The 21,141-nt window shown below is 39.2% G+C and overlaps 5 protein-coding genes and 1 long non-coding RNA gene across 6 annotated transcripts; 5 read left to right on the forward strand and 1 right to left on the reverse strand.

The window, feature by feature from the left end:
* Positions 1 to 1,409: 1,409 nt before the first annotated feature.
* On the forward strand, positions 1,410 to 1,975 carry LOC113663763 (histone H2A-like). The gene has a single exon (XM_027179209.2). The coding sequence runs from the start codon at positions 1,433 to 1,435 to the stop codon at positions 1,919 to 1,921; it is 489 nt and encodes a 162-aa protein (XP_027035010.2). The 5' UTR covers positions 1,410 to 1,432; the 3' UTR covers positions 1,922 to 1,975.
* A 4,006-nt stretch (positions 1,976 to 5,981) lies between these two features.
* LOC113663785 (histone H4) lies at positions 5,982 to 6,386 on the forward strand. The gene has a single exon (XM_027179225.2). The coding sequence runs from the start codon at positions 6,026 to 6,028 to the stop codon at positions 6,335 to 6,337; it is 312 nt and encodes a 103-aa protein (XP_027035026.1). The 5' UTR covers positions 5,982 to 6,025; the 3' UTR covers positions 6,338 to 6,386.
* A 685-nt stretch (positions 6,387 to 7,071) lies between these two features.
* Positions 7,072 to 7,532, forward strand: LOC113663777 (histone H2B). The gene has a single exon (XM_027179219.2). The coding sequence runs from the start codon at positions 7,108 to 7,110 to the stop codon at positions 7,480 to 7,482; it is 375 nt and encodes a 124-aa protein (XP_027035020.1). The 5' UTR covers positions 7,072 to 7,107; the 3' UTR covers positions 7,483 to 7,532.
* Positions 7,533 to 9,947: 2,415 nt separating this feature from the next.
* On the reverse strand, positions 9,948 to 11,391 carry LOC125139658. The gene is made up of 2 exons (XR_007138714.1): positions 11,001 to 11,391; positions 9,948 to 10,658 (listed from the first exon to the last, which is right to left on the reverse strand). It is a non-coding gene; the product is annotated as an uncharacterized LOC125139658 (long non-coding RNA).
* A 7,273-nt stretch (positions 11,392 to 18,664) lies between these two features.
* On the forward strand, positions 18,665 to 19,609 carry LOC113663783 (histone H1-like). The gene has a single exon (XM_027179223.2). It carries the CDS (start codon positions 18,782 to 18,784, stop codon positions 19,400 to 19,402), a length of 621 nt encoding a protein of 206 aa, XP_027035024.2. The 5' UTR covers positions 18,665 to 18,781; the 3' UTR covers positions 19,403 to 19,609.
* Positions 19,610 to 19,966: 357 nt separating this feature from the next.
* On the forward strand, positions 19,967 to 20,447 carry LOC113663766 (histone H2A-like). The gene has a single exon (XM_027179211.2). It carries the CDS (start codon positions 19,986 to 19,988, stop codon positions 20,445 to 20,447), a length of 462 nt encoding a protein of 153 aa, XP_027035012.1. The 5' UTR covers positions 19,967 to 19,985.
* The last annotated feature ends 694 nt before the right edge of the window (positions 20,448 to 21,141 follow it).

The following is a 21,141-nucleotide window of genomic DNA, read 5'->3' on the forward strand; positions in this document are numbered from 1 at the left end:
ACACACACACACACACACACACACACACACACACACAGAGGGCATCCTGCTTCAAAGATAGTCAGATATTAGTCAATTATAGTAAATTACTTAATCACAAAAGAGAGACTAATAATTCAGCATGTAGCTTGAAGATGACATGTTTAAATAAAATCAATTAATTTATACTTCGTAATTCAGATTTAGTAATTCAGATATTTTATATGTCCACATTTAACCCAAACAGTATAAAAAATATATAGTGTAATAAAATAATACATCTATAGAGAAAACATGGATATCAAACATGGACATGGATATTAACAAGTGTTTGGGGAATATTATTAAAATTTAATAATATTCCCAATATTTCCTATTCTGATAAACATGATAAACAAAATGATGATGTCATGGTGACTTTAGTGGATTCTGTAGCGAGTGTTTAGGCAGCTACAGACTTGTACATTCACCTTCACATAAACGTATGAACAACTAGGGACAATTGGACAGTTTGCATTTTAAATCCATGTGTATTTGTCTTTACTCTCTTCTGTACTAATATATGCTTTATAGATATAAAACCAGTGAATAATCAAGATACTGATCATAAATCAGTTTACAAAATATTTTCTCTACAATGATATGCATTTAGTCTTTTTTTAAATTTCATTTATAATACATCCTATAGTATCATGCACCAGTACATCAGACCTGCACATTTTTATGAACAGCAGATATGTTAATCCCTCTCCACTGCTTCTGTCTTTGTACCCATCCCGAGGCATCCAGACATTGTACCAGCCCCCAACGTCCTCTGTGGGACGAAGCCTTTGGACGTCCAATGAGCCGAGGCCGACTAAGAATCCTGAGACATCCCCAGTTAGACTCTGTGATACTAAGGATATCTGAAGTCCATGATCCTTACACCAATACAACATTTATCTGGCTGTATATTATAATCACACCCCCAGTGTCACCCATATGAGGATGGGTTCCCCTTGAGTCCGGCTCCTCTCAAGGTTTCTTTCTTTACCAATTTAAGGCAGTTTTTCCTTGCCACTGCTGCCTGAGTCACGCCAGACTTGCTCTTAGGGTATAAATACATACAAATTGTGAACTATATATCTAATAATAATCTTGAATTTTTTTATTCTGTTAATTCTTTTTCTTTTATTATTCCTTATGTTTACCTTCTGCTCTATGTTCATGTTCTGTAAAGCTGCTTTGAGACAATATATAACAAATAAACTATAGCTATACAAATAAACTTGAATTCTCTCTCTCTCTCTCTCACACACACACACACACACACAAACACACACACACACACACACACACACACACACACACACACACACACACACGGGAGTGGGAGGGGCGTGTGACGTACAATAGAATAGGACTGACCCTGGAATTCTACGGCGTGTTTCGGATTGGTTCTTCCGTCACAAGTATGTTAGCCAATAAGAGAGATGTCGTGATGTTATATGACAGAGTGCTAGAAGAACAGCGCTGTTATTTCGGTGTTGTTCTTACAACGTATCTGAACTACAAGATGAGCGGAAGAGGCAAAACTGGCGGGAAAACTAGGGCTAAGGCCAAGACTCGTTCATCCAGGGCTGGACTGCAGTTCCCCGTGGGTCGTGTGCACAGGCTTCTGCGTAAAGGTAATTACGCCGAGCGCGTCGGTGCCGGCGCTCCGGTTTACTTGGCCGCCGTGCTCGAGTATCTGACTGCTGAGATCCTCGAGTTGGCCGGTAATGCTGCCCGTGACAACAAGAAGACCCGTATCATTCCCCGTCACCTGCAGCTCGCTGTGCGTAACGACGAGGAGCTGAACAAACTGCTCGGAGGAGTGACCATCGCTCAGGGAGGTGTACTGCCCAACATTCAGGCCGTGCTGCTGCCCAAGAAGACCGAGAAAGCCGTCAAGACCAAGTAAACTCGCTCAGCGCTGCGTTTCTCACCACCCAAAAAGGCTCTTTTAAGAGCCACCCACTTTTACTGAAAAAGTGCAATTTCATCCTACTTTTTATTAATACTGTGAGTGTCAATTTATAAAGACAATTTCCCCAAATAAATGTTAAAATCTAACACTAATAATAACTGGTCTTGTTTAAAGACAGATGACAGACAACAACATTAATAATAATAAATAATGAAGCCTGCTGTCTAAATGACACAAAGAGACAGTAGGTTGCTGACAGAAAACAAAAGCGCTGTGCTACTGAGAGCGCCAGTAAAATAGGGGCGGGCGGTTTGGGTATCAAACTGTGTCCGTGACAGAGAACGGTCCAATAGTCATCAGGTGACGTAACACGCTCTATCCAATGGCAGACGTGTGCTTTTAATCCGCCCAATGAGAACAGGGCGTTAGGGCTTATAAATAGACAGCGTTCGCCAGCGCCGTTTATTGTGTGTTTTTCCTCCGTGAAGTTCACAGCTCGACGCCATGGCAAGAACCAAGCAAACCGCCCGTAAGTCCACTGGTGGCAAAGCGCCCAGGAAGCAGCTCGCCACTAAGGCTGCTCGCAAGAGCGCCCCGGCAACCGGCGGCGTGAAGAAGCCTCACCGTTACAGGCCCGGCACCGTGGCTCTGAGGGAGATCCGTCGTTATCAGAAGTCCACTGAGCTGCTTATCCGCAAACTGCCCTTCCAGCGCCTGGTCAGAGAAATCGCTCAGGATTTCAAGACCGACTTGCGTTTCCAGAGCTCGGCCGTCATGGCCTTGCAGGAGGCTAGCGAGGCATACCTGGTCGGTCTGTTCGAGGACACCAACCTGTGCGCCATTCACGCCAAGAGAGTGACCATCATGCCTAAGGACATCCAGCTGGCCCGCCGTATTCGCGGAGAGCGCGCTTAAATTTCTATTCTTTCTAATGTACACAAGGCTCTTTTAAGAGCCACCACATTCTCTCTGATTAATGAGCACTTCTTCATATCTGTTTGTGTGAGCTCAGGGTTTGTCGTTTAAAGTTCACTGTGTGTGTGTGTGTGTATATGTATGTATGTATGTGTGTATATATATATATATATATAAGTAAGTAAAATAGATCATTTAGCTGGTCACATATTTAACATTATAACGTATATAAAAAGGCTATTTTAAGAGCCACAGCATTATCTCTGAAATATATATATCTAAAGATTGATGTTATATTGTAAATGTGGATCTGCTGTAGCGTAATGATTTACTGACAGAGAGTACAAAGTTTGTGTTAGGAATATTGGGCTCAGGTATAAGAAGAGTAATTGAAAATAAATAAATATACATTCATATGTATAGTGTTTTTAGCAATGGACGTTGTCTCAAAGCAGCTTTAGAGAACATGAACACAACATAGTTATATAGAGATTAATATAAAACAAAAACTCAAGGTTAATATTAGACTTATATTTAAATGTGTTTGTATTTATTTCTGATGAACAAGCCTGAGGTGACTGAAGTGATTATGGTGAGAAAAAACAACCTTATGGAGAAACCTTGAGAGGAACCGGACTTAAGGGTGAACCTCATCCTCTTGTGGGTGACACTGGAAGGTGTGATTATAAATATACAGTCTGACAATGTTGTATTGATGATGAGGTTGTTGTCCTCAAAGACCACATGTAGTCGTCATGTCCTCTTAGTATATCTGAATATTTAATGAAGCAGAGTCCAACTGGAGCTGGGAAAATAAGATTATTGCCTTACTGAGTAAAGAAACAGAAGGCTAAATTATTATGATTATTATTATCATTATTATTATTATTATCATCATCTAATTTGTAATTACATATTAAAATACAGTAGAATGGACAAAAAATGTTTTTTCTTTGTTTTGTGTTTGTGTTTAAACAGAAAGAGATCAAAATTCACCAGTGTTGATTATTATTAGCTAATTATTACCTCAGGTACAGAGCTCTAGAATTAAGATGGACTTTTGATTCTTTTTGCTCCTACAATTTGCTCTTTTAAGTAGTAGTAATGTTGCTGCTGGTGGTGGTGGTGGTAGTAGTAGTGGTGGTCGTATTAGTAGAAAAGTGTATTAAAAAATACCTTACAAATAGATTCAGGTTACTATTATTAGTAGTAGTTTGTTTGTTTTTTAACCCAGTGCTACATTTGCACATTTTAGAATATTGCTTCTACTGCGACTTCTAACAAAAACAACAAGAAGAAAACTAATATAAAAGCAATAAATTGCATAATTAAACCTTCACTGTTATGAATACTATTTGATGTTATATGTTGTTGGCCAAATTTCAAAGTTGCAACAATACATTTAGTTCTTGACTAATAATCGTTAGAAGTAGAGTACAATTTTCATATACAATTAGGACCATATATATTTGGACACAGGAACAATTTTAGTTATTTTAGGTACAGTATTTACCAAAACATATCCAAGCTATAGTTATATATTTATAGTGGACTGAAAGTCTCTCAGCTTTAATTTGAGGGTATTTAAATCCAAAATGGAGGAAGGGTTTAGGCATTACAGCCCTTGAGAGTAGCCAGTCCTCCTTTTCAAGGGACCAAAAGTATTTGGACAATTGAATCAAAAGCTATTTCATGAACAGGTGTAGGCTTCATTATTTCTTCATCAATTAAGCAGGTAAAGGGTCTGGAGTTGATGCTAAGTGTGGTATTTGGTGATGTCCATAGGCTACAGACTTCAGGCAGTCATTGCCTGCAAATGATTTTCAACAAAATATTATAAATGAACATTTTATTTATGATTATATTCATTTATCCATGAATACATTTGAGCCCATGAAAATGTGGAGACTGTGCATAAAAATGGTTGTAGATCCTGAACCTACTACTTTTTTAATTTTATTCAATCCCTTGTATTACAGCTGAACATCTGCTCTTCAAATGCATCTTTTATTTTTTTTTTCATTTTCAATTTATTCTGTTTCATACATAGCCATATGTATGAAAATTGTGCATGTGTCCAAATATATATGGACTTAACTGTGAGTGTGTGTGTGTGTGTGTGTGTGTGTGTGTGTGTGTGTGTGTGTGTGTGTGTGTGTGTGTGTGTGTGTGTGAGACAGTGATTAATAACCAGATTATATGTTGATTTCGAGTTTCTGGCAGTCACACACAACTATCACAATCACACTGCATTGCTCTGCTTTCAGTACAATAGAGTGTACAGTGTATCAGACTCTGTTGTTCAGCTGTTGTCTTATTTATCTATAACAAACAGAGTCTACTTATATACATGTAATCTAACATGTTCACATTATCCCATTTACAGTGAGGCCTGTGTCTAGATGGTGTCGACTAAATATTTCAAGTAGAACAGTGACATTTTGTTTTGACCCACGTTTGATATTTGAATTTTGACTTCAATGCGCTTTCTTTGTGAATGATACTGAGTTTTAGAATGAGATTAGTGTTGGAGACAATATAGCACATTTAGACTATAAACCTTATAGATTCTTTAATATTTTGTGTTTTACAGCTGATAAAATGACTCCTGAATGTCGTCTTTACATTCCTTTCTGTGTTGCTTGTAATCTACTATCAGGGTTAAACATGGGCTCGGTTTATAATGTACCCAGACGATCGGGGAACACCGGGCCTCCTAGTAGTGGACCTAGGAGTATAGAATACAGTTCTCAAGCCACAGATGTGCTCAAATGGATGTTTTACATCTAAACAGTGTAGGTTAATGTTGTACAAGCACAGAGTGCTCTTACTAACCTCTATACATTGCTGGGTGTTGGTCTGTACATTTTTATTAAAATACTCACTTTGTATACCTTGGGTTAAATTCTACTACTACTACTATTAAGACTTATAGCAACAACAACAACAACAACAACAACAATAATAATAATAATAATAATCCTTGTGTGTACAGAGAAAAATACACTAGTAAGTTAAAAGCTGTGGCTTTCTCTTTGTTTATGAATGGCTTCTATTGTGTGAGCGCTGGTCTTAGACCCGCCTCCTTGCCTGTTCTCAACTGGGTCCAGGAGATGGAGGATAAATATTCGGCCTCTGTATGGTGTATTTTATTGAGCGGCCTCACTTCAATAGAGCGGTATCATGTCTGGTAGAGGTAAAGGTGGTAAGGGACTCGGCAAAGGGGGCGCAAAGCGTCATCGTAAGGTCCTTCGCGATAACATCCAGGGAATCACTAAGCCGGCTATTCGCCGTCTGGCTCGCCGTGGCGGTGTTAAGCGTATTTCCGGCCTGATTTACGAAGAGACTCGCGGTGTGCTGAAAGTCTTCTTGGAGAACGTCATCCGCGACGCCGTCACCTACACCGAGCACGCTAAAAGAAAGACCGTCACCGCCATGGATGTGGTGTACGCTCTGAAACGCCAGGGACGCACTCTGTACGGCTTCGGCGGATAAACGTTCAACACCGAACCACGGCAACACAACGGCTCTTTTAAGAGCCACCCAAATATCCACAAAGAGATCTTCCTTCTTTACTGTGTGTGTGTGTGTGTGTGTGTGTGTGTGTGTGTGTGTGTGTGTGTGTGTGTGTGTGTGTGTGTGTGTGTGTGTGTGTGTGTGTAAAAGCCGTATAAAGTAATATCCAATATGTATTTATATGATAATTGCTCTTTAGTACAATATTACAAGTTAATTGATTTATATACATCTATCTTTTTACTGCTTATATGTATGTTTCTTCTTTACTATGTGTGTAGATTTTTTTCTTTTATTTTGTGTGTTTGTGTGATGCAAATGACGTCAAAAACCGGATAAAGTCAAATTTATATATTAGATGCTTTTAAGTCCAGTATTATACAAGTCAGTTCGTGTATGCCTCTTGATTTTACTCTTTTTCTTTCATAGTGTGTGTGAAACGCGTGTAAAGTTTGGTGGTAGAAACAGGATTTTTTTCTCCTTTTCTTTTGTCATAAAGCACAAAGTTGAGTGTAAAACGGCGGAAGGGGAACAAAGCACAGAGGGGACAGAGGGGACAGAGGGGACAGTGGGGGAGGAGTAAGTGTGTAGGAGGAGCGGGAGGAGGCGCTCCGCAGCAGGAGCTTTGGGATTATGACCAATAACACACGTTTCTTCTCTTGTGCCTAATTACAATGTCATACTGTATATATAGCAGCCGCTAGGTGGGTGTTACTCATTCTCTCACAGTTCGCTCGAACAGCAACACCATGCCTGAACCAGCTAAGACCGCGCCCAAGAAGGGATCCAAGAAAGCCGTGACCAAGACGGCAGGGAAAGGCGGCAAGAAGCGCAGAAAGACCAGGAAGGAGAGTTATGCCATCTACGTGTACAAAGTCCTGAAGCAGGTTCACCCTGATACCGGGATCTCCTCTAAGGCCATGGGCATCATGAACTCGTTCGTCAACGACATTTTTGAGCGCATCGCCGGTGAGTCTTCTCGTCTGGCTCACTACAACAAGCGCTCCACCATCACCTCTAGGGAGATCCAGACTGCCGTGCGTCTGTTGCTTCCCGGAGAGTTGGCCAAGCACGCCGTGTCTGAGGGCACAAAGGCCGTCACCAAGTACACCAGCTCCAAGTAAAGCGCCTTAGCGCCGTCTTTATCAACACAAAGGCTCTTTTAAGAGCCACCCACTTTTTCATAAATGTGCATATCTCCTTTCTGCGTCGGACACACACACACACACACACACACACACAGGATAACCACTTTTTTCACGTATGTATTTCATCATTGCTTCTGTGTATTCATTTGTAATTACAATTAAATGCTTTGTTACTTTTTTTTTGTTGTTTTCAAAAACATTATTGAAACTTTTTTTTTTTCTTTCTTTCAGGTATCATGTGTTTTACAATCATACATTTAAATAATAAAAAAAAGACATTAAAAATGGTCATATCTGGTCCGTGTATCTTTTGGTCATTCAATTTTTCCATTTAGAAACGGGTATTAAAAAACAAAAAAGAGTGGCTATTTGATTTTTGTTTTTAAATACAAAAATTACAATTGAAATACAATGTTTTGTTTTGTTTTGTTTTTTTTCATGGTCAAAAACAGATGAGTAAAATTTTAAAAATGGTTTGATTTTCATTTTATATTTCGAATAACAAAAAAAAAAGTCACCAGAAAACAAACTAAAAAAGGCTCGTTTTTTATATTCCGAGACCGGGTGTGGTCATTTACATGATCAGCGCCAAATTTGAGATTGTGCTAATGTTACTTTAGTTCATACTAAAATGTTTTTGGAACCGTACTCGGTTATGATAATTGATATGGCAAAACAAGGCCTGTCATCTGCAGAAATCTCTGCGTGGATATCACTCGAAAGCGGGGGAGCAAGAGGATGTTCTGCAAGAAATGTGAGGAGATTTTGTGCTGAAAATGGCTTAAGTGTGATGGGACTCCCCGACGCGCATTTGGAGTTAGAGGTGGCAAAAGCTATAACCGAGGTATGTACTTGCTATATCCCCCCGTTTTTAGTGTGTGTGTGTGTGTGTGTGTGTGTGTGTGTGTGTGTGTGTGTGTGCATGTGTGAGAACTAACATGTAGGCCTATATGCACACACATATGTCCTGCCTCCCCAGAGGGTCTTCAACTGGCATCTTTTATGCCCGCTTATTACAAATAGTAAATAAATCACACTAAATAGCCTCAGCCTACCATTATTTGTAAGTAATCGCTGTCAACATAATCCTTACAACACTGACAAATCCCTTAACACAGACATACACATGCTGCACTGGCATGATAAACATATATCAGCTGGTATGATTTTGGAAACTGGAAATCATGTTAATTTGTTACAATCTAGACGGGACCTACATATGGAAGAAGGATGATAAAGGGGTATCTCGCCATGAAAGAAGTGCATGCTGCAGAGACTCGAATTGGAACAGTGCTCAGAACTAGGCATCAGTCTTACCATGAAGCCAGACGTCAGGTATGTACTGTCTCAACATTAATATTTTACATTATCGAAATTCCAATTTATGTTTAACTATGAGCTAATGTGTATTTTGATATGGTTGTTTAGCTGCAGTTACTTAGCTTGTCTAAGATTAAAAAAAAAAAAAACCTTACACAATTGTATTGTATAATCAAACCAAATACCCTAATTTTTATTTTATTTATTCATTATAATTATTTATATTAATTTATTTACAGGGACAACACAAATAGGCGTCGTTATATTTATAAAACCTGCAACCGATGCACTGTATAAAGGACTAATGGGATTTTGTATATGATATAGTTTCAGTACATTGTTTATCTTTTTTTTTTTTTTCAGGGTGCCCACAGTCTCAACCCCATACTATATCAAGCTGGTTACATGGGCCATAAGATCCATATGGACCAAAACGAAAAACTGGCTATGTTTGGGGTCACCCATGTTTTAGCCATTGATGGCTTCAGCAAAAATGTTGTAGCTCATTCTACAATGCCTATAAAAAACAACCTTGCCATCTATGAAGATGTTTTCAGGTAACAGCCTATGTCTTGTTGTGAACACAAGGGATTGCATACACACGGCTAAGAATGTGACTTTTAGGATCCCATTAAATTAAAATCTAAATTAACCTTGGCCAAAAACAGATTTTTTTTTTTAAGTACATTTAAATTCTAGTTGCATCGTTTTTTTTTAATGTTACATTACCTTAAGCAGAGGACCAAGTGTAAATGTGCATAATGACTGCTGGGTTTATACATTTACAGATTTACTGGGAATTCTGCATAATTATTTTTCTTCAAATGGGTCATAACAGATTGACTGATGAACCTTTATTGTAAAATTCAGAATCATATAGTTGAACGAATCTGGCCTGAAGTCAACAGTCGTGTCAACTATCCACTGAAGACAGCTCTTCTGCAGTTGGTGGATCAAGAGGAAATAGTATCTCACAAGGCTGTCGTTCATGTCTGTTTGTCAAACCTGACTGGCCAGTTGTGCCAGATTGGTCTTACAAGGCTGGTGGAGTCATGGAATGCACACTGAATTCCAGGTGAAATAAAACAGTGATGCAAAGATTACAATAATCACAATAAGCGTTCATAAGTTAAGACCAACAGTCTGTTCTTTATTTTACAGGTAAAGGTGTACCAAATGATTTGGCTGGCTGTGGATGTCCCAATAAAATCCCACAGGAGCTGCTGCCTCATTCAGTTGATGCAGCAGACCTTTACAGCCAACAGCTGGGATCCTCACTGACCACACATTCAACTTTTGGAGTTGATCCATTTTCAACTTAACAGGACAAACTTAGAGTTGAGAATCAGTTTGCTGAGCAATATTCAGACATTTCAGACTTGTTCTCTAGAGCAGTGAACAATGGCTTGGCTCCGTACAAACAGGCATTGCTCTGTCTTATGACCACAACTCAGCGCTATGTGTGAAAAGCAGATTGCTCTATTTGAACAGAATGTAAATTTGTAACAAGAACAATGAACACCAATCACATCAACCAGCCTAAACATATGAATAAATTAACATTACAACTCAATTTTTGAATCAATAAAACAAAGTCAAATACAACATGCCTATTTGTGAGTATAAAAGTGCAAAATGCTACTCCTCTTCAAAAAGAGATCTCAGAACAGAAAATGCTTCTGACAAACCATTAACCTCAAATATGTTGTTGCCTGTGGTGTTCCCTCTACATTTTGCACAGTACACAGAGGTCTCCTGCCACTGTTCCACACATGTTTTGCAGCCAATAATGCTTCGGCAACACTGTGTAAAGACTGGCTCCTCGATGAACTCTAAAAATTAAAAATAAAAAAATAAAATTAGAAAAACTAGTCAGTCATTATCTGTGTTTGTCTACCTGCCCTTAAAATGTTCTTGATGTACCGGATAACAGTGTTTCCTTATATTTAACTTTTAAAAATGTCTGTTATTGTATCATTACATCATGGGATGTTACAAAAGTGCATCAGTACATGTAATTAATTGTAGTGGATGAGACACAGCTGACCTTGGTTAGAGAATGTAATAACATACTGTATATGTATTTGGAAATCTCAAACTCGGGCACAGACTACACAAAATGGATCCAAAATGATTTCTCATGTGGGACAATTAACATTTATTGGGATACCTACTCATACAAACAACACAGCAGAAACTTTGCTTGATGGTCTGTAGCTGGGAAGGAGTCAGGATGATTCTTTGAGTTGCAGCCAGATTGGTGAGCTCTCGGATTGCTGCAGTGACATGTGGTAGGCTCTGTGATGCGTTTTGGTAGTGGTGGTGGGCTAAAAGCCATAACTTTTGTTGGAAAAATTAGAAAAGGAATAAATAAGGCTTTTTATTTATGAATGTAGCCTGCCCAAGTCAGGGCTGCTGCTTAAGAAATTCATTCATTTAAAACAAGACACTTATCTCACACACAAGCTCAATTTCCCTGATTATGGGAAGATCTAAACAGGCTCTCAGTTACTTTGCTGTGTTAATGTATAAGAAAGCCTGAGATCCAAAAAATAAATTGTGCCAAACATTATAAAAAAAAGATTTTCAAAAGTTTGAACCCGTTAATTCCTATATATTCCCGTTAATTCCCATGGAAAGTTTCCAGCTTTGAAAATTCCAGGAATTTTTGCAACCCTACTCACACATCCCGGAGCCTTGGTTAAAATTGCAATTGCATCTTGCACTTTTCCGATTATCCCCTGAAGGGTAGCCTCAGATTCTAAAAACTGGATCACCACCATCCTGCTGGGACTCAGCCTCCCACCAACCACCTCAGCAAGGAAAATTGATCTGAATGAATATCAATAAAATAATTGCTATGACACACAGGGCATTCATAATCCTAGCAATGAATTATGGTTTTATGTATTCTGTTTATCAACAATAAATACAAAATTTAGTTTGACATAATCTTGCTGACAAGATTATTCCATGAGCAAAGGTTATAAAAGTCGGGGGGGGGGGGGGGGGGGGGTTTAAAATGTGCATAATAGTGTAAATGGATCTACAAAGAAGACAAAGAATGCCAACTGGAGTTGATATGATCATATCATAAAATGTTAACTAAGTGTTTTGCAATGATATCTAATTATATTTTATTTCCCATAATTGGCAAACTATAAATGGCTTTCATTTAAGAAGCGATTTAGACCAACTTTACCTTTGAAATGTTTTAGAGACAGTGTCTTTTTTGGGGGGGGGGGGCAGTCCGCTGTGCAGTGAACTGTGAACTAGTAGTTGCAGGTGTTCGCATAAATGTAAAACGTTGGCCTGAGCTAGCTGTGGCTTGCGAGGTGTCCTCCTCACCATGAATCTCATAGTGAGCTCTTGGAGTGAGTTCATATGAGCTAAAATGACCCGATGAGCCAGGAAAAATGGCCACATTTGCGTCGTCAGTCATATACAGACTTGTCATATACAGAGTTGAGACCTGTCAAGAAATGAATAAGACAAATAACCACTAGTGTTCATCTCCAAGCCTTTTTCGTCATATTTTTCACTGACTACTGAGAGGAAAACTTATCCAAATGCTAAATCTCAAAATTATTTAAGTTACAGTACAAAAGGTACCTTTTTTTTTACGGACAATCCATGAGGCAGACTTGAAAGTCTGTACTAAACTTAGTGGTGTTAGGCTAGCCTCACTACCTTCTTTGTATGTTTTTTGTACAGGTGCTGGTCATATAATTAGAATATCATTCAAAAAGTGAAACTTGTATATTATATTCATTCGTTACACACAGACTCATATGTTTCAAATGTTTATTTCTTTTAATTTTGATTATTATAACTGACAACTAAGGAACACCTCAAATTCAGTATCTCAGAAAATTTGAATATTGTGAAAAGGTTCAATATTGAAACTCAGAACACATGCAAAGGCCTTTAAATGGTCTCACAGTCTAGTTCTGTAGGCTACACAATCATGGGGAAGACTGCTGACTTGACAGTCTTCGATCATTGAAAGATGACCATTGGTTTGGCACCTGCACACAGTGCCAAAGCTACCAGTACCTGGTTTAAGGACCATGGGATCCCTGTTCTTAATTGGCTAGCAAACTCGCCTGACCTTAACCCCATAGAAAATCTATGGTGTATTGTGAAGAGGAAGATGTGATATGCCAGACCCAACAATGCAGAAGAGCTGAAGGCCACAATCAGAGCAACCTGGGCTCTCATAACACCTGAGCAGTGCCACAGACTGATCGACTCCATGCCACGCCGCATTGCTGCAGTAATTCAGGCAAAAGGAGCCCCACCTAAGTTTTGAGCGCTGCACATGCTCATACTTTTCATGTTCATACTTTTCAGTTGGCCAAGATTTCTAAAAATCCTTTCTTTGTGTTGGTCTTAAGTAATATTCTAATTTTCTAAGATACTAAATGTGGGATTTTCCTTAGTTGTCAGTTATAATCATCAAAATTAAAATAAATAAACATTTGAAACATATGAGTCTGTGTGTAATGAATGAATATAATATACAAGTTTCACTTTTTGAATGGAATTAGTGAAATAAATCAACTTTTTGATGATATTCTACTTATATGACCAACACCTGTATGTGGCATGTTTGACTTTTAACCTCACGGCTGCAGCATGGTTGAATGTCAAACTATCACTTTTCATATAATAATCCCAAAAAGGGGCGTGTCTAAGGTCCAGGACAAGCAACTTTAACTAGCATAAATGTGGACGTGTGCAGTTTCTGTTTTATCCATAAACTTGCTTTGTTCACAAGACGTCATTTAAAGAAGGCACTTTTGTGATAATTATTTATAAGTTGAAGCAGCACATAATATCAGCAGTAGGTCATGCTTCTGGCATTTTATTATCATAACCAAAATTCTTCTTAGACATGCCCCTTTAGCAGAAGAATTGATTTACATTTTAACTTTTTAATTCCTAAATGTTTAATTGCCTTTTAAAGGTTAAGAGCAAGATCATGTCGTACCTGGCAGAACCTGATGTAGTTGGAGGGACTGAAGGAACAGATTTTATGCCAGTAAATTACTCCAGATGGGAGTAAATCTGGAAGTCTGTTCTAAAAGATCTGTGTTTTGGGTCAGTAGCCCAGTGTCCCGGTGCACCGTGTCTTAACAAGGTTAACACAGTAAAACCTTTTGGAGATGTCCAATGTCTACATGGTTCGACATGCTCTTTATCACTATTCTAATTATGTTTCATTTTAACTTGATTAAAACTTTTCACTCAGTTCCTTTTCACTCGGCTTCTTTACACTGTATCACTAAAACTCTGGGTCCACCAAAAAGTTCCCCTTAGATAATCCTTGGTCTTGGGTTTGACTGAAGATCATATTCAGAATATTTGAAAATATCCTAAAATGATTTTCACACACTGTGTAGAGATTTTACACTATGTTTTTAGCTTTCTTTGTTTAGCCACATCATTATCACAATTTTATACAGACATCCATTAATTCCAGCTCAGTATGAGCTTGGATATTATATTACCCTAGGTACAATAGACTATCTGTATAGTTACACAAAATTATAGCAATGATGTCTTTTTGTGACTAATGTGAATAATCCCTTGTGTTATCCCAGGGCAGAAATGACTGGAGATCTTCTGTGTACTGTATAATCTGCTTAATTTTAGTTATTAGAAGAAAAAAAAAAGGTTATTTTTGGTGCAGTAAATACGTTTAACCTCAACAATCTAACATATTGATTTCAACAGTAAAATTTTCCCTGTATAACATTCATAAAATACATATATTATATGCACGCACACACACACACACACACACACACACACACACACACACACACACACACACACACACACACACACACACACTTAAAATTTGATTAACTTTTTCTATCATCTTGGTATTTTGAATAAAATGTACATTAAGAATGTTGGATATTTTGCTCTAAAACCCCTTTAACTCCATTCTAGAGGTAACCATTAAATAGTAGTACTATTTTCAGACATCATTTCACATTCATGACTGACCAAATTGGCTGTAATTCTGTACAACAAGATTCTACAAAATTGTACTGTTTTCCTAGTTGCGAAAAAACTGGAATACATATTTAAATTGTAAATATGCAGGTAGAAATATGTGTGGTAAAAAGGAAAGGAGAACTTCATAGTGCATAGTCCCTTATATCGCTATCATATACTGTTGATTACCAACATTAACACAACATTTTCCCAAAGTCAGGTTTTATCGGAGATACAAGCTTTATGACTCAGGAGCAGGGAGATACGAGATTATGCTGTCACTGATAAGAACAGTACGGACACAGACTTCGCTGCTGCCAGCAGGGTTCAATAAAGTCTGCGGTCACGTTGAGCCTTTTGACAAGAGACAAGGCTTCAATAGTTAACCAAAGCTAATGACTGTAGTTACATACATCTTCCTAAACTCTATTTTAAAGGTTTAGAGCCATAAGTGATGCAATACAAACACGATAAGCTGATTAGGCTGTCTAATAGGTGGAAATTAGTCTAATCTGCTCGTAAACTTACCTTCGTTGCTCACGGGGTTCTTTCTGCAAAGAAGCATTACAGCTATCGATTTTTAATAAAACAGGCCTACTCAAATGTATCTAACCTAACTATTTTCTCTTGTTAGTGTCCAAAAAAACAGTGTTTTACATGCACAGTGCCAAGAGAAAAAACTGACAAAATTTCGACATAGGAGGTTTCTGCCCGACAGCGACGATATGCAGGTTGTATTGGTATATACTGTAACACATGGCAGTTAACCAAACATTAAGTGGTAATAAAAACAAACCTCAGTAAATAGATTTTACAATTCACTTGTTAGTATGTACAGTACTGAGGTTCAGTGTATACAAGCATATAAAGAACAGTTTAATACAATTTAAGAACAGTTTAATACAATTCACAGCCTGACAGTTTTACTGACAGAACAATGAACACAAACAACTAGTATTTATGCAGGCTTTATTATATTCACTTAATTAACCTCTAAATTATGTCCATGAACAAGACATTGCTTTCAGGAATTTTGTTCATTTCTAACTTAAGGTCAGGATAGCTGTCATAGTGCACTGAAAGCCTCAGAAAACTTAGCTTAGAAAACAAGCTTAATTAAGTTGTTATTCACTGTTTCTTCTTATCATGGTCCCTTTAACTTTTTCTTATATACAGTACAAATTACAACCGTCTTCTGTTTGATGATGTCTTTGGGTTATGATGTCTGTCTCTCTCTTTGGCTAATTATTTTCCAGGACTCTGTCTCTCTCTCCCTTTATGGTATGTGAGTTTTATTAGCCACTTCCCCTAAAAAATTGTCATTATGTCCTTTTAAATTAAGTAGGTCATTTAGTTTGGTTCAATACCTTGTCCTCCTGCATTCTCTGTATAGTGGACACCAGGATATCTCTCTCAGAAAACAAATAGGGTCTTCTATTCTGAAACAAAATAAACAGCAACAAATATATTACAGAACAAACATATATGTAAATATACTGGAAAATATAATACAATATATTAAATAATACATTTTCTGATACACCAGTTTCAAACTTCTGATACAAACTTCTGATACACCAGTTTCTACCCACTGTCTAAAAAAATGCAGATGAGGTAAATTCAGCTCACTATAAATTGCTGTTAGGTGTGTGTGTGTGTGTGTGTGTGTGTGTGTGTGTGTGTGTGTGTGTGTGTGTGTGTGTGTGTGTGTGTGTGTGTGTGTGTGTGTGTTTATTGGGTGTACCCTGCCTGTGGCCCGAGATGCTGGGACAGACTCCTATCCTCCTGTGACTTTACAGAGGTTAAGACATTTTGGAAAATTGATGGATGGTGAATGGATGGACTGAAATTATTTAATAAAAATGTTGCAGTGCTCTGACTATTATGGTGTGTAACTTTAACACTGTATACATTTTTCATCAGTTTGATGACAACTAAAACATTAAACTATAACAAAAGATGCATTCATTTTTATCATTGTTAACTAAGTATTAGAATGGTTTTATACTATTGGGGCAGTTTAGAGATATAACTGTGTTAGATAAACTTTCTGTGAAGATGTTGGTCTATATCAGCTTTACTGATGCTGGTAACATCTCATGGATGCACTCAGATTTACTTTTAATGTATTAAATATTGTACAGTAATGTCATACGTTGTTGACGTGAAATGTTCTGCACACTAATGTTGAGGATGAAAGTTTACTGAAAGAGAGCAGTAAGAGATGCAGCACATGGTGTGGTTCACATACTGCGGTCAGATGTCGCCATCTAGTGGTTGTGTGTCGCAAGGAAAAAGTCAGTGATCTGAGATATAAATTCTTATACAGTATACTGTCCTGAACTTCAAACCAGGTGACTGTGGATCAGCAGAACAAACATGGAGATGTTAGGATAAGAAAAAGGACGGAATAAGACTTTTATGACTAAATCATGTATTTGCATTTTTATTAAAATGTTTTCTTGCATCAGACTTAAACCCAGTAAGAATGTTTATTATTTATTAAGATTATTACTTTAATGATCCAAATGACAAGACATTACAGACAGAACATGAAGACTCGGGACACAAATGGACAGGAGATCTAGACTCACAAAGGTAGGAGAACATTGACAGTGTAAAGAAATAAACAGAATTAAAAACAGAGCCTCATGTAGTCGTTTTTTTTTTTTTTTTTTGAGCAAAATAAATTGACAGCAAAGAAAATCTAGCTGCATACCCTAATCTAAACGACCTAAATGTACAGTGGGTGGCACCAGGACTCTTAGCTCTACATCAGGGTCATCTCTCTGCCCAATGGTGCTTTTCTCTTTTTTGTCCATTTATTTATACTGAACTGATAAGCAGTGAACTGTCAATTCAGGTGGATTACAGACTTTAACATGAACTGTGAGCAAACATTTGAAGTGACGTTTCATATAAGAGCTCGTTCTGAGCTGAGATCTAGTGATTTTTTATGTGAATGTTAGAAGGTGAAAATTTGAAATGAATTCTTGAAAAAAATGTAAATTCATTTTGAAGATTAATAAGGAATTTGTGAAAAGTGAAAAGTTTATTCTTTTTATTCCTTTAATGTTGTAAAAAAATGTAACTACTTTCATGCAATTGATCACTCAATCAGAAGTAATAATTAAATAAATAAAAAAACAAAAAAATAATTTCTTTAATCACTAGCTGAAGTTTTATTGAGCGCTGTCAGGGAGAAGGAAGTCTTACTTACAGAGAGAGAGAGAGAGAGAGAGAGAGAGAGAGAGAGCGCTTGCGCAGGCCAGAGTGTGGAAGACCAGATCATGACAAAGGTACAAGCACAAGCAAGGGAACACAACAACAGCAACAAGTCTAAACAGAAAACCAAACAGAAACAAAGACACACGCAAATGGACACCTGCAACTCGCACTGACTGTCTGTCTCTAGTATACATGTGCTTTACGCAGCACAAATGGAGCTCCGTTACAATTATTACACATAACACTCAACGCTACAAATACATCAATGTCATTCACAAGGTTCTCCCACAACTCAGTACAACTCTCCCACATCACCCCACATGCGCTGCAAGCCGGAGCGAGCCCCAGACGCGCCGTACACTTTTGTGCTCGCTGCACGACATTGTCCTTTTTCCCGAGACCCGACGTGATCTCGTAGCGAGCAACAAAGTTCCTGCTCAACAAACATGTTGCTGGACGCTCGGGATCTTGTCTGCAGCGTCGTATTTTCGCTGAGAAACGCCGTGAGAAAACACACTTGTCACTGTGTCTCGGAAGCGTAGTCATTCAGCTACGAACGGGTTGAGTCTACAACGTTCTCATGTTTACTTTTAAGCCCGGTCGAGAGGAGGAAGGTTCCTGTGTTACACAGCGTACAGCGCTACACTCGTTTATTCTACTATTAGCTCCCAGAGAGAGAGAGAGAGAGAGAGAGAGAGAGAGAGAGAGAGAGAGAGAGATGGCTGAAGTCGCTCCCGCTCCCGCCGCTGCGCCTGCCAAAGCGCCCAAGAATGAGGCAGCTTCGAGGACCAACAAAACAGGCCCTAGCGTCGGCGAGCTCATCGTCAAAGCGGTTTCCTCGTCCAAGGAGAGAAGCGGCGTGTCTCTTGCCGCCCTGAAGAAAGCTTTGGCTGCCGGCGGATACGACGTGGAGAAGAACAACTCTCGCGTCAAGCTCGCCGTCAAGGGCCTCGTTACTAAAGGCACTCTGGTGCAGACCAAAGGGACCGGCGCGTCTGGATCTTTAAAGCTGAACAAGAAGCAGACCGAAGTGAAGAAGCCTGCAAAGAAAGCCGCGCCCAAAGCGACAAAGGCAACCGCCAAAAAGCACGCCGCGGCTAAGAAGCCCAAGAAAGTAGCGGCCAAGAAACCCGCAGCCAAGAAGTCTCACAAGAAGACAAAGAAGCCCGTCGCTGCCGTCAAGAAAGCCACCAAAAGCCCCAAGAAGGCCAAAAAGCCGGCGACCCCCAAGAAAGCAGCCAAGAGCCCCAAGAGGGCCAAAAAGCCGGCGACCCCCAAGAAGGTAAAGGCTGTAAAGCCCAAAGCAGCGAAGGCCAAAAAGGCTCCCAAGAAGAAGTAAACTTGTTTCTTATGTTTTTTTACTCCTCAAACGGCTCTTTTAAGAGCCATCCATGTTTTCCTTAAAGAGCTGTTTCCTATTCTGGTAAACAAATTGATGACGTGATGGTGGCTTTAGTGGATTCTGTACCGAGTGTTTAGGCAGCTACAGACTTGTACATTCACCTTCACATAAACGTATGAACAACTAGGGACAATTGGACAGTTTACATTTTAAGTCCATGTGTATTTGTCTTTACTCTCTTCTGTACTAATATATGCTTTATAGATATAAAACCAGTGAATAATCAAGATACTGATCATAAATCAGTTTACAAAATATTTTCTCTCTACAATGATATGCATTTAGTTTTTTTTTATTTTTAAATTTCATTCATTCTCTCTCTCTCTCTCTCTCTCTCTCTCTCTCTCTCTCTCTCTCTCTCTCTCTCTCTCTCTCTCACACACACACACACACACAAACACACATGGCAGTGGGAGAGGCGTGTGTCGTACAATAGAATAGGACTGACCCTGGAATTCTACGGCGTGTTTCGGATTGGTTCTTCCGTCACAAGTTCTTAGCCAATAAGAAAGATGCCGTGATGTTATATGACAGAGTGCTAGAAGAACAGCGCTGTTATTTCGGTGTTGTTCTTACAACGTATCTGAACTACAAGATGAGTGGAAGAGGCAAAACCGGCGGGAAAACTAGGGCTAAGGCCAAGACTCGTTCATCCAGTGCCGGACTGCAGTTCCCCGTGGGTCGTGTGCACAGGCTTCTGCGTAAAGGTAATTACGCTGAGCGCATCGGTGCCGGCGCTCCGGTTTACTTGGCCGCCGTGCTCGAGTATCTGACTGCTGAGATCCTCGAGTTGGCCGGTAATGCCGCCAGTGACAACAAGAAGACCCGTATCATTCCCCGTCACCTGCAGCTCGCTGTGCGTAACGACGAGGAGCTGAATAAACTGCTCGGAGGAGTGACCATCGCTCAGGGAGGTGTACTGCCCAACATTCAGGCCATGCTTCTGCCCAAGAAGTCCGAGAAAGCCGTCAAGACCAAGTAAACTCGCTCAGCGCTGCTTTTTTCACCACCCAAAAAGGCTCTTTTAAGAGCCAACCACTTTTACTGAAAAAGTGCAATTTCATCCTGCTTTTTATTAATACTGTGAGTGTCAACTTTATAAAGAAAATTTACCCAAATAAATGTTAAAATCTAACACTAATAATAACTGGCCTTGTTTAAAGACAGATGACAGACAACAACATAAATAATAATAAAAATTAATAATAATAAATAAATAATGAAGCCTGCTGTCTAAACGACACAAAGAGACAGTAGGCTGCTGACAGAAAACAAAAGCGCTGTGCTACTGAGAGCGCCAGTTAAAAAACGGCAGGCGGTTTGGGTATCAAACTGTGTCCGTGACAGAGAACGGTCCAATAGTCATCAGGTGACGTAACACGTTCTATCCAATGGCAAACGTGTGCTTTTAATCCACCCAATGTGAACAGGGCGGCGTTAGGGCTTAAATAGACAGCGTTCGCCAGCGCCGTTTATTGTGTGTTTTTCCTCCGTGAAGTTCACAGCTCGACGGTATGGCAAGAACCAAGCAAACCGCCCGTAAGTCCACTGGTGGCAAAGCGCCCAGGAAGCAGCTCGCCACTAAGGCTGCTCGCAAGAGTGCCCCGGCTACCGGCGGCGTGTAGAAGCCTCACCGTTACAGGCCCGGCACCGTGGCTCTGAGGGAGATCCGCCGT

This window comes from Tachysurus fulvidraco, chromosome 19, assembly GCF_022655615.1.
Source record: "Tachysurus fulvidraco isolate hzauxx_2018 chromosome 19, HZAU_PFXX_2.0, whole genome shotgun sequence".
Classification (NCBI taxonomy): Eukaryota; Metazoa; Chordata; class Actinopteri; order Siluriformes; family Bagridae; genus Tachysurus; species Tachysurus fulvidraco.

Bases quoted from the DNA above. Each gene is read 5' to 3' on its own strand.
- LOC113663763 (XM_027179209.2), top strand. From the start codon at position 1,433: ATGTTAGCCAATAAGAGAGATGTCGTGATGTTATATGACAGAGTGCTA.
- LOC113663785 (XM_027179225.2), top strand. From the start codon at position 6,026: ATGTCTGGTAGAGGTAAAGGTGGTAAGGGACTCGGCAAAGGGGGCGCA.
- LOC113663777 (XM_027179219.2), top strand. From the start codon at position 7,108: ATGCCTGAACCAGCTAAGACCGCGCCCAAGAAGGGATCCAAGAAAGCC.
- LOC113663783 (XM_027179223.2), top strand. From the start codon at position 18,782: ATGGCTGAAGTCGCTCCCGCTCCCGCCGCTGCGCCTGCCAAAGCGCCC.
- LOC113663766 (XM_027179211.2), top strand. From the start codon at position 19,986: ATGTTATATGACAGAGTGCTAGAAGAACAGCGCTGTTATTTCGGTGTT.